The 17,345-nt window shown below is 42.3% G+C and overlaps 1 protein-coding gene across 1 annotated transcript in view; it reads right to left on the bottom strand.

The window, feature by feature from the left end:
- Positions 1-3,654: 3,654 nt before the first annotated feature.
- hlcs (holocarboxylase synthetase (biotin-(proprionyl-CoA-carboxylase (ATP-hydrolysing)) ligase)) overlaps positions 3,655-17,345 on the bottom strand; it is a 29,916-nt gene continuing 16,225 nt past the window's right edge. Inside the window, 6 exon segments of the mRNA XM_031871565.1 lie at positions 3,655-4,255; positions 5,394-5,443; positions 5,445-5,608; positions 5,764-5,878; positions 6,076-6,236; positions 6,392-6,459. Coding sequence (XP_031727425.1) covers positions 4,084-4,255; positions 5,394-5,443; positions 5,445-5,608; positions 5,764-5,878; positions 6,076-6,236; positions 6,392-6,459 — 730 coding nt within the window. The 3' untranslated portion in view covers positions 3,655-4,083.

The raw sequence follows: 17,345 nt of genomic DNA, 5'->3' as shown, positions 1-17,345 counted from the left end.
ATTATTATTATTGATAATAAACCCAAACCCAAACTTAGGGCCTAAACGTTATACATGACTTCAACCTGATTTTGTTCTCAAAGAATCTTTTAATTTACACGTTTAATTTCTGTATCTACACATTTAATTTAAACATAATCTACACAAAACCCATCCTAATCTAAATGTGAGTATCAGCGATGTTTGAAGTTTTAGATGAAAACTGATTTTTCATATATGCCCAGCATACATCAATAAAATCTCAAAATTTTGAAAATTAAATTTCTTGGTAAACAATAGCTAACAGATTTGCACCTTGTGCACTAGAAGCAGTGTAGTACATCTATGTGTATGTGATGCAGCAACAAGCCTCTGCTACAGCAGCTCTAGAAACTAAAATCTACTTTTATTTAACAGGCAAAAACAATGAATTAGGGCAGGATTTTGTCTTTAATTGCACTATTTATTCCCCGTTATATATTTATTGCATAACTTAAATCACTTATCAGCCATTTCCACACTCAAAATATGGTGCAATCGAGTGGGCCGGCTCGGGACTGTTTAGCATGATGTAAAGCTAGCAGCCCCCAGAGGCTGAAACATTCATTACACTCAACTCTGTGACTGAGAAGTTTGCATTTGGATAATGGAATTGGTGTCATGGAAACATGTCTGTAGACAATAAAATAAAGGTTATTTTAAAGGAAAACGATGGGTTATTGCAATTTGGGTTTTATTTCCATAGCTCTGGTGATGGGTTATGATAACACTGCACTCAGCAACATGAACATGAACACGGTGACATCACCAGGCGCGTAAATACGGACAAAGCAAGCAGTGAGGTTGCAATGGGGCACATAGGGAGGGAGCAGAAGACCCTCCATGTTCAGTAAAGAACGGGTTTAATCAGATGTCCACCTTGGAGACTAACATTACTTATCATCAGTGCTACTTGCTACATACTCCTTTCAAAGTAAGGGAGTATTTTGGTAAAATAGTCTGTAGCAACAACAAAATGATATACTACTTACTGTTAGTGCCAAGACAGATACAGTATATTGTCGCTTTTATAATTATGTCAAAAACTGGTGACAAAATAAATAAATACATTTCCAGGAATAAACACTTCTTTTTTTTTAAGCTCTTACTCTCACCACCAACAATTTATTGTCATGTTTTGCAGCTGTGAGCAGCTCGTCCATTTCCTCTCGGCTTACATTAACATCACAGTCAAAAATCAGGTGTTCAGCATGCACGCTAACTTTTTAAAGAATACTTTTTGTCGCTGTGAAAACCCTACGAATCCTAATTCTAAGCAGATTTTGACTCTGTAGGCCCCACAGAGTCAAAATCTGCTTAGAATTTGTGGATGAGCACTGGTGCAGGCAACTGTGTTTAAAGGTCACATACTTGGTTGAATGGAGATCGACTGTGTGCATATAATCTAAGTTTGACATGTGTGTCTGGAAGGTCCAGCAGCTGGTTTCAATTTCTTGATAGATTTTATTATTTCACTCTTATCAGAAAGTGTAAAGACAATACAGACCTATCCACATGCTGTCTGCTTCCATATTAACATAAAGGGAACTCATTTTCATGGAATTATTTATTTCCATTTCATAATGTTCTAAAGATCCATTTGTATTTTGTTATGACTTTTCCTATTCACTTGTTTGATCAGAATCAAAACCAATCCACTGTGAATCAGTTTAGTTAAAGAATGAAAACTATGAATCATTTATCTTGCAGCTGTAATACATATCTGTAATATCTTTAAACTGGACTCATAAGAACAAACATGCCTACTAGCATTATACTAGCTCAGTCATGTAATATAAGCCACTTTTACTTTGTAAATGGGCTTTCATGAGAGAACCGGCCCGTGCGTGGTGTGAATACACTCACTGCAGAACATCCTGTTGACCGTGATGACTTCCATGTTGGCGTGTTGTGTCTTACAGACAGGGTTGAAGAGGAGGAGGCCCGAGGTTGTGATGAAGCACAGGGCCAGGTGACATTTTCACTTCATCTTAGTGGGACGAGCCAGGTGGCCCAGGAGCTGAAGACAACTGTCATCAAGTAGCTGTGGGACGGATCTCAAAGAAACAATCCCCCTCTCACTCACACACACTCTCTCACTCACACACACACACACACACACACACACACACACACACACACACACAGCACGGGGTGAAACTGCAGCTATCCTCTGCATTTAGATGAAGCACATTCACCTCCATGCAATTTGGGGGACCAGTGTCTTGCTCAAGGACTCGAACCACCGACTTTGAAGTTTGTAGACGACTCATTCTACCACAGCCGCTCCGAATCAGAATTGTTACATTAACCATTGACGTGTTATTAATGTACAGTGAAGAGTAACTTGGATATGTTTCAGCTCAGGTCCTGTTGTCCCATGTCTTTGTGTCCAAGTGACTAATGGGGACAACCATTTGTGAAATCGGTCCAGTATTGAGAGAGAGCGCTGCAGACTGCAGTGCTCGGGGCAACTCCTCACCGTCAATGTACGTCCACTAAAAGTGCTAGTTTAACCACCGACAGGCTCAGATTGTTATTAGAACATTACGGAAACACCTTTCAGAGAGTGAGCAGAACTAGACCGTACTCTGTGATTCCCTGAGACACAACATTTCCCCCATGAGCCAGAAGAGAACTCCCATTTAACGGGTCTGGATGGGCGGCCACCTGCCCCGACCCGGGCTGGGTTGAGAGAGAGAGAGAGAGATGTACAGCAGCAATAGCACAACAGATATAACAATAATAGAGATTGGACTAAATAACAATAATAGTAGCATTTAATAGAATGATAATAATAGCATAGCAGAAATAAAAGTAGGAATATGACGACTCTTACTAATAATAATAATAGCAGTGGATATAATAGTATTATTAAAAGTATTATAGCAGTGACTTTACTTGAGTATTTCTATTTTATGCTACTTAATACTTTTTACTCTTTCACTACAAAATGCAGAGGTATATACTGTTACTTTTACTGCACTACTGAGATAAGAAAAATAGCATTTATCTAAATCTAAATATAGCACTGAGTGTTTTATCAGTTCAGAGACTTCTCTTTGAGGCGACCCATTGGAAGCACACGAGCCCGGGTTTAACCTGCAGGACGTTCTGCACACCGACACTCCTCCGATATCACAGCACATGCAATACACGACACTACATGTTATAGGAGTCCTTCACGAGATTCACTCAGTGGCCACTTTATTAGGCACGCCAGTAATCCAATACAACAGCGTAGCCACACATTTTACCTTTACAAAGAGGGTAGTGTTCAGTTCATCATGTTTGTGTAAATATATGCTGTGGTTTACATTATATTAGGTGTGTAAAACACCGGCCAAGTGGTTTATAAACACGTACGGATATAAAATATGGTTTTTCAAGTTTTCCTTTCAGTGAAACAGAATTTTAATACTTCCTGTTCAAATCTAAAAGCTACTATCTTTATCATTGTCATATTAGTAGTTTTAAATTTGAAATGTCATTGTATTTTAGATACTGCGACACATCACCATGAGTGCTGATCTTTTTCTAGACAACTTACCGCTGTAACGTTTTCTTTGATAATCAGGATTCTGTAGACCAGGCAGGTCAACAGAAGCTGCTTAGTTAAAAGACACGAGCCACGTATTTCTGTGGAAATCTTTATTTTGCAGACATTAGCAACAGCAAAAGCCTCAATGATCCCTGTTCTCATGCAACAGTGACATCAGGTTAAGTGTTCAGATGAGGGGTACAGGATTTAATGCTCCCAGAAAGTCAGGTTCTTAAATATTGGTTTGAACTGGTGGTCCCGATTCAGCCGGTCATAATCAACCTGATGTGTGTAGTGATGCAGATATCACTAGCTGCCTTTAAACCCAGTCAGTCACTCTTTGTCTTCCAAATTACCCCAACTAGCTCAAATGGATGTCAGGTTAGCACACGAAGCTAACCAATACTCAGGAACATAGTAATGTATTAATCGATTATAAACACATTTATATCATTACATAAAGTTTTTGATCAGACTAAATAACTCAGTGCTTCAGCCTGTTGGAAGAGATGCTGGATTTGGTCCTAATGCTGCTTGATGACCACCAGGTTCTTCAGCATGTCGAAGGAGTTGCCGTTGGGCTCCACGGAGACCACTCCCTGCTCCTTGTTGTGCACCTGGAGGAAGCCATTGTGGTCCAGGCCCACCACCGCGGCCTCCAGTCCGTCCTCGCTCCAGAGACGCACCCGAGTCCCGCTGAGGGCAGAGCACAAGAGAGCCCATTCAGGGAAATGACAAAAAGCTGCGGCTGGAAGCAGTATCTGTTTCTCGGCTTTGACAAAGACCAAGAGCCTTAACGACTGAGACGACTATCCGCTAGGGACGGGCATCTCAAGCAAAAACATGAATACTTCAATATTCACTCGTGGCTTTCCTTACCCCAATATCATTATAAGCCAAACTCTGATGCTCCCTACTACTGACTGACATGCGTGTGTCATGTGTTTCACTGCCTTGACTCCTCCATTTCCTGTCCTTTGCAGAATTATGCACACTTGGTTAGTATTTATTTACTCCTTCAACACAGCAATGCTCTACTGAGTGCACCTTTCTAGTTTGATTTGTTTGTATTTCGGCACATCCAACACTAACCTCTGTTATACTTAAAGAGCAGCTGTCTGTGATGACTTCGTGCATGTGTATTGGGATAATAGCTGGATATTATCTGTGGCCTATGCTCCAATTCAAACCTTCACTGTTCACTCTGAATGTGGAATAGTACTTTGAACACTAACTATGAGACTTCAATTCTAGTTTGGTTATTGGACCCTGTTCTCAGGGTGGTGCGCCGTTATTATTGTTAATATTTTTATTGACATTAATAATTCTATTGATGTCAATAATTTAGTTTTTCATATGTGCCGATCCCATCATATGCATATATGTACGTTTTACTTTCTTGAAGCTGCATAGAAAGACGATGTACTTTGTACATTCAACACATCTAACAGACTACTTCCTTTCCTGTCATCTCCGTTGCATGCGTTTGTGTCTGTGCATAGCATTCTTAGATATTTGTGATTGTTTCATGTGCAATGGAGTTCTTATCTTATAGCTGTTCATTTTTTTTTATCGACTAGTGATGCATTGATTTGATTCGTGGGATGAGTATCAGATCCACAGTTTCTTCATCAGCATAATTATAGATTTCTGTGTTTCCTTTAGTTACAGCAGCCCTGGCCTCAGCTCTGCTTACATAAAGGTGGGAGAGCGCCAGCATACCATCTGTACTTGGTAACCTGAGTGGAGCTGTATTGACATCTCCACCTAAACATGCGTGTACCAGCTAAAGCAAAGTTTCTGATTCAAAATGAAAAGTAAAACCCGCGCTCACCTGTGAAGCCATCTGTTGTAGTAGGTGGGCAGGACGGCGTCCGCCCCCCCCCCGCTGGAAGCTGCCGATGAGGGCCTCCAGGCAGCCGACCGTGCGAGCTATGAGCTGGTCGCAGCGGAGCGGCTGCAGGCTGCAGTTATGCTGCGCGTTGTGCTGCTGGATCAGGTCATTGATACACATTGTCGGGTTGCTGTTCGTCACATTGAACCCACAGCCTGTAGGGCACAAAGTGTTCAAGACATGTTACTGTGCAAACACTGTTTCTGACTGGTGCCTGATGGATATCTTAGTGCAAAAAGACTGTATTATTACCACTGGTGACTCATTATTTGTCCCAAAAATGAAAAGGTGACGAAGAGGAGTTTGTTACCTATGAGCAGGTGAAAGGTTGATCCTATCACAGTGGAAGTCACCAGTACTCCCCCAAGCTTCATCAGGTTACTGTAATAGATGTCATTGGGCCACTTCACCCTCAAGTCTATGTCCTGACAAAGGTTGAAACACGTTTAAACATCATCAACCATCAACATAAGACATTTTCATAGAATACCCAATACTCACTTTGTGCTACAATATGATATCCTGCTACCAGGGAGCACTATTTAAATGATGTTTGGATACGATATCACAGAGGATGTGCAGGCCGATGAAGCCGGTGAAGGGAGGACGTGTGTGCTGGTACCTGGTATCCAGGAAGAGTGCGGACAGCCTCCACTGCCGCCAGGGCGACCAGATGCTGCAGGAAGGGGATCCTCTGTCCGAGCTTGGAGCTCAGCTCCACCTGGGCCGTCAGAGTGAACATGGCGCAACCCAGAGGGCTGAGCCAGGCATTCCTGCCCCGACCTGCAGGAAACACAGGAGACATACGAGGGGACGATAGGTGGTACACACTTCTGACAAATAAGATGAAGAAAAAACCCGAAAAACGAACATGTCAATACGATGGAGGCATGTGTGACTGTTGAATATGCAGGTGTACAGTGTGCTAAAGCACTGACCTCTGCCCTGGCTTTGTTGAGCAGCGACCGCTATCAGGCCCACTTCCTTTGGTAAGTGCAGAGTCAACCTAAAGAGGGAGACAGACATGTTAAAACCTTTAAAGAGTATTACAGGGGCCCCTGGTTTAGTCTTACTCTTAAAACAGTCTCACCAGGGACTGTGAAGTCTAGTTAATGTGGCTTTTCTTAACATTTGTTATTTCTATTGCAATTAAAAATTGTCATCTCCAGCAGATTTGGTGCAGACGTTTTTTTGTGCGAATGTAAAAACTAAAAGATACTTTCCGGAATACTGACTATTACAGTAATCACGATTATAAAATGAAAAGAAACTGACAGCTATTTCTATATGATGTGGTCCAGCAGCTCACAATGCTGTGGTCAGTACTTTACTTCAATAGAGGTGATGTTGAGATCTGGATTCATGCTTATTCATCAGAACGCCTGGATCTGTCCTCATCTAGATCCTGTGGATCGCCTCGGGAGGTTTTATATTTGTGTTGATTTCAGAATGTTCATCATGTTCAACGTTTATCATTACAGACTAGCTTCTGTTAAACTCACTGACTGCTATATGACTGGGCTTCACGATGGCACACCTACGAGTCTCAACCCGGCGTGGATCACATTATGATGAGAACATAAGCCACCTTCGTCCACGATTCACACGCAGCTGTTTGAGCATATGAGCATATGAGCCGGCCACAAAGTAGAATTTGTTGTCATCATGAAACACTGTGCTGACACTGACAACCAAGTGCCGTTGTCGCCCATTTTCTACACGAGAAAAACACGACAAAACACAAAACAGAAGCGCATTTCTGTAGTGCAAGTTTTGAATTGAAACAATTCGCTGGGCAATATGGCCGACGTCTTAACGGTAACGTCAACTCTTTTTAAACCCCCAAAAAAAGACAAACCAATTTCAAATGTTTTTCAACCATCGAACTGAGTGCCGCCTCTTTGTTGATCTTTGACTGAGACTAAATAGCACACTCAACATGCAGAGAGCGTGTTAACCAGACAGAAGCACTTTCATTTTTGACGACTCGTGGAATTCATTTCAGAAAGTAAAAAACGTCCACTCTTAAAGCTTATGAAGTTTCTAAATAAAGTGAATGTAAGTTATAGCTTGAAGTGCAGTTGTATTTCCATGACGGTCCTGCGAGGTTGTAATTATTAGCACAGTGTGTTGGCATTCCATCAATGCTCATTTGAGAGCTGTGTCGGCCTTACTACCAGAAAACCAAAAAGGGAAAATGTTTGCACATTCTCTCATCTCCAAATGTAATTAAAGCTGATCCAGCGGCCCAAGAAGAACTGCCCTCGATTGGCTGGCGAACAAAGATTGTGAGGGTGCAAAGCATGCGAGCAGGGCCTTTCTGCTTTTGTGATGCAAAGTTAGTCATCGGTAAATCAGCTTAAGGATGAGGGCACCCCCAACTCTGGCCAGATAGAGCTTTGTAACAGACTTCTCTAAGAGCTGTTTATCAAAGGGATAGATGGACGGCTCAATCTGGCTTCTGAGCTCAGGGAATGTTGATGTGACGGGCTGATGACTTTGTGCGGCGGACTGAATTAGCGAGGAGTTTATCAGCCGTTAGTCGAGTTAAGTACGACTGATTATGAAAAGAACGTTCACAATTCTTCTTGTCTGTTTCATAGAGCGCTGCAGGGAGGACACATTTCTGTAGGCCAACCAGGACGTTTGCGTTACACTGGTTCCCAAAAAGCCAATGAGATTTTCCCATTGGATTGTTGCAGAAAACAAAAGGTTCATGACAGCGACACATTTTATTCATCAAGATAATAAAAAGCTAACGTTAGGCTATAAAAAGAACTACATGACAGTCACGTGACTTCACGTCACCACCACTGAGCTAAAGGAGGACTGGTGTCCCAGTGAGGATGCTTCGTCGTCTCATTTAGACACTTGTTAGCAACCACCTTCTTTAAGACACGTAAAGGCTTCAGAATGAATCTACTGTAGTATTCACCGATATATTTTATACTGTAGTACAAAACGTTAAAATCGATTAAGCTTGTGTTAACCACAGACCTTATTTTAAGGCACGTAACCAGAAACCTATTAGTTTTTAAAACATTGACTTCGAGACCAGAGAACTTGCGGACTCATTTCTGGGTTTTAGGCAGGCGACAACCTCCGGTTCTGCCGAGTGAAGCCGATGTGGAAGTGCCTTAAAACCTGCATTCTCTCTAATGTAGATCAGGGGGCGACTCCTCTGGTTGTATAGAAGTCTATGAGAAAATGACTCTACTTCTCTCTTGATTTATTACCTCAGTAAACATTGTAAACATGAGTGTATGGTCTCAATCTCTAGTTTCAAGTCTTCTTCAATACAGCATGATGTTCATTTAGGAAATGATGGTCCATTTAGAGTCAGATAGAGCACAAAGCAGGGGATGCTTTAGGGCGGGCTTACTGTGATTGACAGGTCACTGCTGCTACCAGAGTCGTATGTATATAACTTCACTATGTCACTCCTCTGTATTCTAAATACGGTAACTTCTGTTCATTGGTTGCGGAAAAAACATGGTGACGGCGAAATCCAGGCTTCCTATCGGCAGTCCACAAACCAATGGGTGACGTCACGACGACTACGCCCCCTTATTTAAAGTCTATGGTTTTAGGACTCATTTATGCAGCACTCCATAACAATAATCAGCTGCCCAATGCCCACATGCTGCTTCCTAATGGCATTACAATAATACAAAATCCACAGTCTTCATTCTGGTGCAAAAATGTACAATTTCTTTTAAAAGAAAGACCTGAAGCTAATCGGCCTCAGCCATCCAAGTTAGACGGATCATGAGGATAACAAGTCAGAACTGTTACTCTCCTTCCTGCAGCTCAACAAAGAAAAGCAAAGAGGGGATTTTATACTAAAACAACCTTAACTTTGGAAGACACCCACTAGATGTGATGAAGTCAGACTGCTGAAGCCCATTACGAAAGGCTCTTTTAACGGCCAGTGTGAACAGGAGGAATGATTACAGCAACTCTCTGATTCAATCTTCACACGGACACCTAGCTATTGTTTGACATGTGAACCTATCCTTACAGTTCACCTGTGCAGTGGTTATTTCGTAACAACTCTATTTGCAAATCCTTTAATCTATGCAAATATGTCGGCCAGACGCGCATAGCTTGGGGGCGAATGAAAACATGTGGGGGGGGTTCTGAAAAAGCTCACAGCTTCAGGAATTCGTTCACTTAGCTGAAGCTGATCACAGTGGACATTTTGTGCGGTGCTTCTGCAGCCAAGTAACCGCCAACATGTGCTCACTAATGAAAGACAAACAAAATAGATTTAAAAAGCAAAACCCTGGGTCTCTGCTGTCTTTATGCTCAGATGGAATAATAATAGATCATTATATATGCAGAAAACTGGGAAAGACGAGGCTGAAGTGTATTTTTTTTTTTCTTATGTGATTGAATTATGTTGGAGCACATGAAATATTTCCATATGAAGCGATAAACACAGCACTGGGAGGAGGGGTGGTACTCGGTGCAGCGCTCGCCGTGTGAGATCTTAATGTGTGCCGTGTTAGCTGGAGCATGACCCTGCTGAGGGTGAGGCTGGTTAGGAGGTGCTTAGTCCCCGCTGAGGCTGTAACTGGGGGGATGCTGCTGTTTGGCAGGACCACCGGAGAATCGGCCTGGTCCGTGACTGAAGGATCTCTGCTGACAATCAGCCCCACATGAAGAACCGGACCGGGGGTCCAAGCTGACTCTCCGGAGTCCTCGAGCTTCATCAAATGAGCTTTATATGAGAGGAGCTGGACCTAATGAGACCAGCAAGTCCACCACTGACCGTCTCTTCTGATATCGCAGCGGTGTCTGCACCAATGGGGGACACAGGACGGGGCTGGGAACGCACCACGTTCAGTTTGTGAGGACTTGAACTATTAAAGTGGATCCATTTCTACACCAAGTCGCTCAGTCCTGACTCATTCTTTTCCATCTGATCATCAACAATCATCCTCAAGTGTAAAATGTTGTGATTACGTTACGGATTGTGCATCCCTCGTGTGCAATATGATGCAATAAGCATCTGTCTTGACTGAAACAGCGCAGGGATGTATTTAAGATATAACATACATCTTATGTCGACTCCCATCCACCTTAGAGGCTTTCTTTGAGTGGCAACCAAGTGACATGAATGATGTTTGCACGAGCAACACAAGCAGTCAGACCATCACACAGCGTGTGAACAAACCTTCTCTTCCAACTAAATGAGCACGAATGTGCAGTTTTTGTAAACACGGATAGAGTTATGGTGAGTAAACAGTAGAAAGCAGCATGGAGGCCAGTGAAAATGTTACGAGAGTTACTTCTTTTCTTTATATATCTGTTACTGACTCGGTTTCTCATTCTAACTGTAAATCAGGGTTGGTGATGGTTGGTGATGGTTGGAATGGTGTAAAGAGTTTTACTTAGCTTCAGTTTAGTTTGAATGAAGCGTGTTTCAATGATCAGCGAGGTAAACTGCTCTGACTGGAGTCTAGTGGCTTTTAAAAGGTTGCAAATTAATTGCATGTTTTGGACGTTGATAATTTATAATAATTGTCCAATTAGGCCCGCTGCAGAGTCTTTGTCCTGGGAATGAATGCCGGTTGTAACCTTTCCCACTGAAGACAAAAGCCAGATGTTAGCAGGGTGTTTCTGTCCAGTCGGAAAGGGGTTTTAGTCAAACTTATACAAAGTAAAACATGAAGGACAACTGTAACATTTCTACCCAAAATATCCAGTATAAACACCCACGTCCTGCTTCAGCTTTGACCTTACTGTACATGTCAGTATTTGAAGCTTATCTTAGTTTTGAATCGGGACCGTGTGGAAAATAAGCTGGAAGCTTTTTATTTCCGACTGTATTAGTGATAGTTAACTCATGTCAACATTAGTGCTGGTGTAGTAGCACTGGTAGATTACTGGTTCTAAATGACTAGTCCTATGTGTATTATATCACTGCTCTGGTGGGTCTCAGACTATTAGGACCAGATCCACAGCAGCGGGTCAGAAGACCAAATCCCAAACCCTTTACTTTGGAAAGTGCCTCATTCAGAGATGAAAATCCTGCTCTATGTCCATCCCGACATCCAAAGAAGCACAAATTCATCTCTGGAACTCAATTATGAGATCAGTGACGAATCCTATGTCTTAACACCTTAATGCTCTTACTCACTCAATGGGCGGTTGTCAATAGAGGAGGAGGAGTGTTGCGTACTCCAGCTTCTGGCTGGAAGGCAGGGGGCAATCGCATTCCTCCAGAAAGCTAATCTCATTTTGAAAGCACCTCCACTGACGCCACCACGAGCTCGGAGAAAAGTCTCAAATGTATTACAAGAACTCGCATGCGTGTCCATAAAGGGATGCAAAAGTGGCAATAAGAGAAAGATTGCAGATGTGGGACGGAGAGAAAATGAATAGACTAGTCCAGACCATGTTAAACTCACACACTGAGATTAGTGACCCCTGCACTAGAGCACCAAATGTGGATTAATCCACCACTGAAAAATGGGATGCTTTTCAAGATCTACATCTTCAGTAGGAACCAGTGGACTTGAAGCCGAGGGCCACAGACAGAGCAGGGAAGTCAGAATCACTGAGAGAAGGACTAACACGCTGCTCATTTTCTGGCAAACACCAGACTTATTTTAGTTAAAAAGAGCAAAACCCGGTAAAACTCTCAGATACATGCAGTTACTGTTGAGTTCATTCTCAAGGACGTGTTGATCATAGGGTATTCTCTCATTAGGTAGTTGCATTGTTCAGGAACAGCTGTTAATGAATCCCGCTCACAGCAGATCACGATGAGGCCCTGCCAGATGTTGGTTCTGGCCTCTCCAGGTCTGGAACAAACCAGCAGGCTACTTTAAGATTACAGCCACGGTTAAGTGTATGAATCTGAAATGTACTGTGTAACTTTCCAAACAGCTTCCAGCCTGCTAATGCTCTTGAGGCTGTGCAATTAGGGTTGAGGGTTTGATAACAATAATTTAATCAGCGACCCGCTGCCAACTGTGCATTGTTATTTAAGGGGCAAAAGTGCCGCTACCTGAACAATCCTATTTTCTAATAAGAAGTGGAGTCAGAGCCTGTAACTAGAGGCCCCTTTATTCACTAAAGCAAGAATCAAAATCTAATTGAGAGATTCCCCAAGATTTCTACCTCTAGTCAAAGTTGAAGTAGTAAATGGGTCAGTAAACTGTGATATATATTTTGTATATATATGGGATTGTTTAAAACCACCTAAATAAGAACTAAGTTGTATTTGGGGCTGTAATCGTTTTGTTGTTTGGTCCATAAAATGTCAAACAATTGTGAAGAATGTCTCTCAGAGTCCAAGGTGACCTCTTCAAACGTCTTGTTTTGTTCCACTAAAAGTCTGTAACACAAAGATATTCAGTTTATTATTATAGAAAAGAAACAAATCAGCAAATTCAAGAAGCTGAAACCAAAGAATTTTTGCCAATTACGACTAACTGATTATCATAATGATAATTCTACGCGTTGCAGCTCCATTTGAAGCACAGGGTGTTCAATTGCAAAAAAAAGAAAATATAAAGGCAGGTTATTTGAGAGAGAGAAGGTGATGAAAAGCCACCCAGACAGAGAGAGAACGTGGACCCTCTGTGGTGTTAAGATCCATTTCATCTCCTCAGATCACTCTGTGACAGTTGTCCTCGACTCATTCCAACAAGACCAGGAACAAAGACATACAAAGTAGCGTGTTTGCAGATAGGGAGCGGGAGGCATTGTCACAGGAGGAAGAGCATGGGCCCTCTAAATCCCCGCTCAGGACTCTTTGTTTTAAGGGGGCGGCTAAGCCACAGGGGTCACCCTCCGAGACGCGGCGGGTCAGGAGGATAAACGGCCACCAGCCGAGTCATCTGTGACAGAAGAAAGGTGAAAGAGGACCTGTGATCGCAAGCTACGGGCCACGACAGCGTCTTTCTCACACAGCGCAGCGAGGCAGACGCCCAACATGAAGGGGGGGGGGCACTGCTTTCCTTAAAGCAGCCTTCAGACGTTTTCCAGCACTGTGCGAGTAAAGGTGAGCTACTTTCAAATCCAGTAAAGATTGAAGATAACAGATACATAATCAAGCTAATTAAATGGGTGCATTTGATGTGGTCAGTTAAGATATCATTTTTCTGAAAGCCATTCATCTCCTTAACCATTCCCACAAAAAAAAAAAAACTAAAAAAACTCTCACTTGCCAGATTAAAATATCTCAGATTAAAAGATTATTTCTGCTGTCGATGCTCATTTTTGAAACAGGATTTGCCGTGCATAAGTGCGTTTGCATTGATCATCCAGCGGCATCAAAGGGGATGATCAATAAGGGAGGACAAACTAATCTGTAAATGTGATTAATTGAGCTAATCCTGTTTACCGAGGGACAGCAGAAATTATCATTTCCAAATAGCACTATTGGAAGTGATCAATGAGAGAGGGCTGCTCCATTACCGCGGGGCAGCTGAGGCACCGATGGATGACCTTGCTCTTTGCTGCCTGCTCGTCTGGGCTGGCTGAGGTTCTGGGCAGCAATATGCAATCGTCCATTAGACCGACAACATGACTTAAAAACCTCCACTTTTTGTGTTTTGTGGCCAAAGCAGGTGTCCCTCTCATGGACGTCCTGCAGTTTACTTCCCAGCCTCTAACTGGGCTAGACACAAGCAAAACAACTGCGGAAGCACCAATTCTAGTTCGATTTCATCTGATTTTCGATCAATAAAGATCACAGAGATTGATGGATGTCAGCCGTCGCCAGTTGTAGGAGAAGACATTTACAGGAGAGACCACTGTTGTGGTGACGCTTGGAGTCCACAGAGTTTGCGTTATGTTATTTGGAAAAGGTGTAATGTCAATACAACGGGTAGGAAAACAAAGGCACGCTAAAAACAGGTTGTGCAGCAGTGGTCATTGAGCTCATTGTGTGGACACCACTGGACGAGAGGTGGACACCTCAGTAGGCACTCATCATGTTTATGATTTTGTTTTCATTTCTTATATTAATTACATCATTTCACTGACAAAAACTGACTAAAATAAAAGATTTTTCTCCTAAACTACACTAACTGTGACTATATCTGCTGGCAACAAGACGAGACAGAAATGTAGTTCGGAAAAACATGAACTTGAAATATTATATATTGTGGTGTCAGTATCAGGACTAGAGCGGCAGCACGTGATGAGCAGTCAGTAGGACTAACAGTAACTTACCTACTAAGTTAAAGTTAATAACGGCTCGGGAGAAAGTAACCAGCCGAAATGTTCAATATAATCTGATGACTAAAACAGTTTTCATTGGCTGAAACTAAACTGAAATACTCACAGTTTTTCTTATCTTTGACTTCAAGACAAGATTGAAATGCCCAAACTTTTAGTCAACAAATAAGTAACTAAAAAGCAGGATGAGGCTCGTCTCTACAAACAGAAAGCTCTGCCCGAGATCTTCATCATTGATCTTCATCATCAGCAGTGTTATGGGTCATTTTGAAAAAGAACACCTTTAATGAAATCTTGAGGTAAAGGAAATGAAACACCAAAGTACGGGAAACATTTTGTTCTACCATGTCATTTTTAAGTGCCTTCATCATTTCAAGCATTCATTGTAAAAAATATATATAAAATGTAAGAAGATTGGTGCCCAGTCCCACCTTTTGGCCATATGAAGTCCTTTATTGTTCGTATCTTGTACTCTTCTCTACTGGTGGACATTCCAATCAATAGAACCACCTGACAGTGATTGACACATGGCATTCATGGAGCGTTCGTTGGCCACTGAGGGGCCTATTTCTTGTCCCATCAGACTTTATCGTTGATGTCATCATGTTTCTAGTGAGTGCAATGTTATTATTACTGATAGAAACAATGGCCACACCTCTGAAAATAATATCCACGTTGTACTGAACAAGAGTGATCCTTCAAGGCAGCTTGTGCAGGGACAATCTGCTCACAGCGTAAGTGATGTGAAGTTTTTTTAGAGGGTATGTATCAGTATACAACTAGTAATATAAATATGACAAACCAAAACCAATCCCTCCTCACGCTACATATCGTCTTTGAAAGCTAACAGGTTGGAGTAGTCTTGGTGAAGCTGAAATGAAGACCTGCACGTTGTGGACCCTTCATGGGACTCCATGACCCCCTCACCACCACGGGGCTCCAGAGTATAACATACCTTCCACTGGACATAAAAAGTTCAAGTCAAACACTACACCATATGTTCCACAGAATAAGAAACGGGGACGTTTAGGCATCTGCTTACAATCTTTTATAATTGCAGGTGGAGCATGCAAGGTCAATTGGGCCAATTTGATTTTTATGGTGGAACCTATTGCCGCAGTTATGAGGAATCCATTTTCTCTGCTCCAAACCCCCCATGAGTGTTCTGCGGTTTGGTTGGTTTTTCACAGGAAACAGGACTCTAATTCCATACAGTGTCAGTTTGGATATTGGATTGCTTGTCAAAACAAGCAGAGACTGCCAGGGTTGTTGTTTTTTTATGCCCGACAACTGGAACAGCTTTAAGTAGAAGAATCCGTTGTTCGGGTTGTTTTTCTATTCAGATTTCCAGAGTATGAAGGCGCTACGCTGCAGTAACTCGTTCTGTTCACGTGACTCTCGGTCGTGACTGTGACATTACGACAGTGTTTAAAGTCAAATGTAAAAAAAATACCTTCTAAACGTGCGGACAGCACGGAAAACAGAACTTTGTATGAGCAGAAGTAGAAGGGAAAATAATCAGAGTTACATCTACACCCATTGCTGCCTCTCTTCATTTATGCATAGGGGGAAAATAAAAGCGGTGGTCGGGGAGGAAAGAACACAAAAGTAAAAGTGGGCCCTTGGGTTTTCATGTCTGAGCCTGAAGCTCTTACAAGAAAAAGTCAACAAGTAGGAAGTGTGTTGCTCCAGGCGCAGGGATCAAGTTCAGCCGAGCAGGAAGAGAATCATTATGCTCTCTGGAGCGGCCAAGTGGTGTTAGAAACCCCTGTAGTCTCTTCTCCCAGTGTTCCACAAATAAACACTTCCACGCTGCTAACTAGCCTTAACCAAACACCAACAGCTTGTTGCTGACACACACTCTCACACACCAACAGGGCTGAAACTATTAGTTGATAAATCGATTAGTCAACTGGCAAGAACAAATGAACCGTGGGCGGTTGTGATGAGCGATTAATGGTTTAGGTTAAAGTGCTAAACATCCTCTGGGTCCAGCTCCTCTAAAGTGAGGATTTATCATCAATGTCAACTCAACCTGTTTGATTTGGACCGGTGGTTGGACAACTTATATTCTAAAGACACTCGAAGAAAATTCGATTTTTCCATCAATTCAAACAAATTAGATCATTAAAGAATGAAAATTAAATAAAAAATAATATTTTAGTTGAGACTGTCAGGCAGGGGGCTGTACCTTGTAGGACTACGTCTGCTGTTATTGAAGGTATTACATATATTAAAAACTGCATTGTTTTAAATTCTCACTGTGTACAGTCTTTGTGCTAAGCTAAGCTAACCAGCCGCTGGCTGTAGTCTGTATTAAACAGACAGGTGTAGCATCTTCTCCAAGAGAAAGCGGAAATGTCAAAAACATTCCTTTAACAATGTATATAGAAGCATTCCTCATGAAGACGGCACTGAAAGGACTTCACTATAGAGTCCACCCTGTGCTAGCTGTTGAACTGAGCCGTCACCGTGAAGCTGCTCTCTAAAAAGCATTGAGATTCCAGCTGTGTGTGACCTTGTGAGAACACTATCCTGTGTCTCGGTACCGGCTATTATTAGCCGCCTCCTGCCAAACAAAGCGTTAATACCCTGGACAAACACGCGGTCTGCCGGCCATTGAGCCTCGGCTTCCAGCCTCTGCACTCAAACGGCCCAAACCCGTGTTTTCATCAGCTCCTCAATTTTGGGCAG

The sequence above is a fragment of the Anarrhichthys ocellatus genome, unplaced genomic scaffold, assembly GCF_004355925.1.
Source record: "Anarrhichthys ocellatus isolate YVR2014 unplaced genomic scaffold, GSC_Weel_1.0 scaffold59, whole genome shotgun sequence".
NCBI lineage: Eukaryota > Metazoa > Chordata > Actinopteri > Perciformes > Anarhichadidae > Anarrhichthys > Anarrhichthys ocellatus.
The sequence above is the reverse complement of the archived record's forward strand: the minus strand, read 5'-3'. Positions and strand labels throughout refer to the sequence as shown.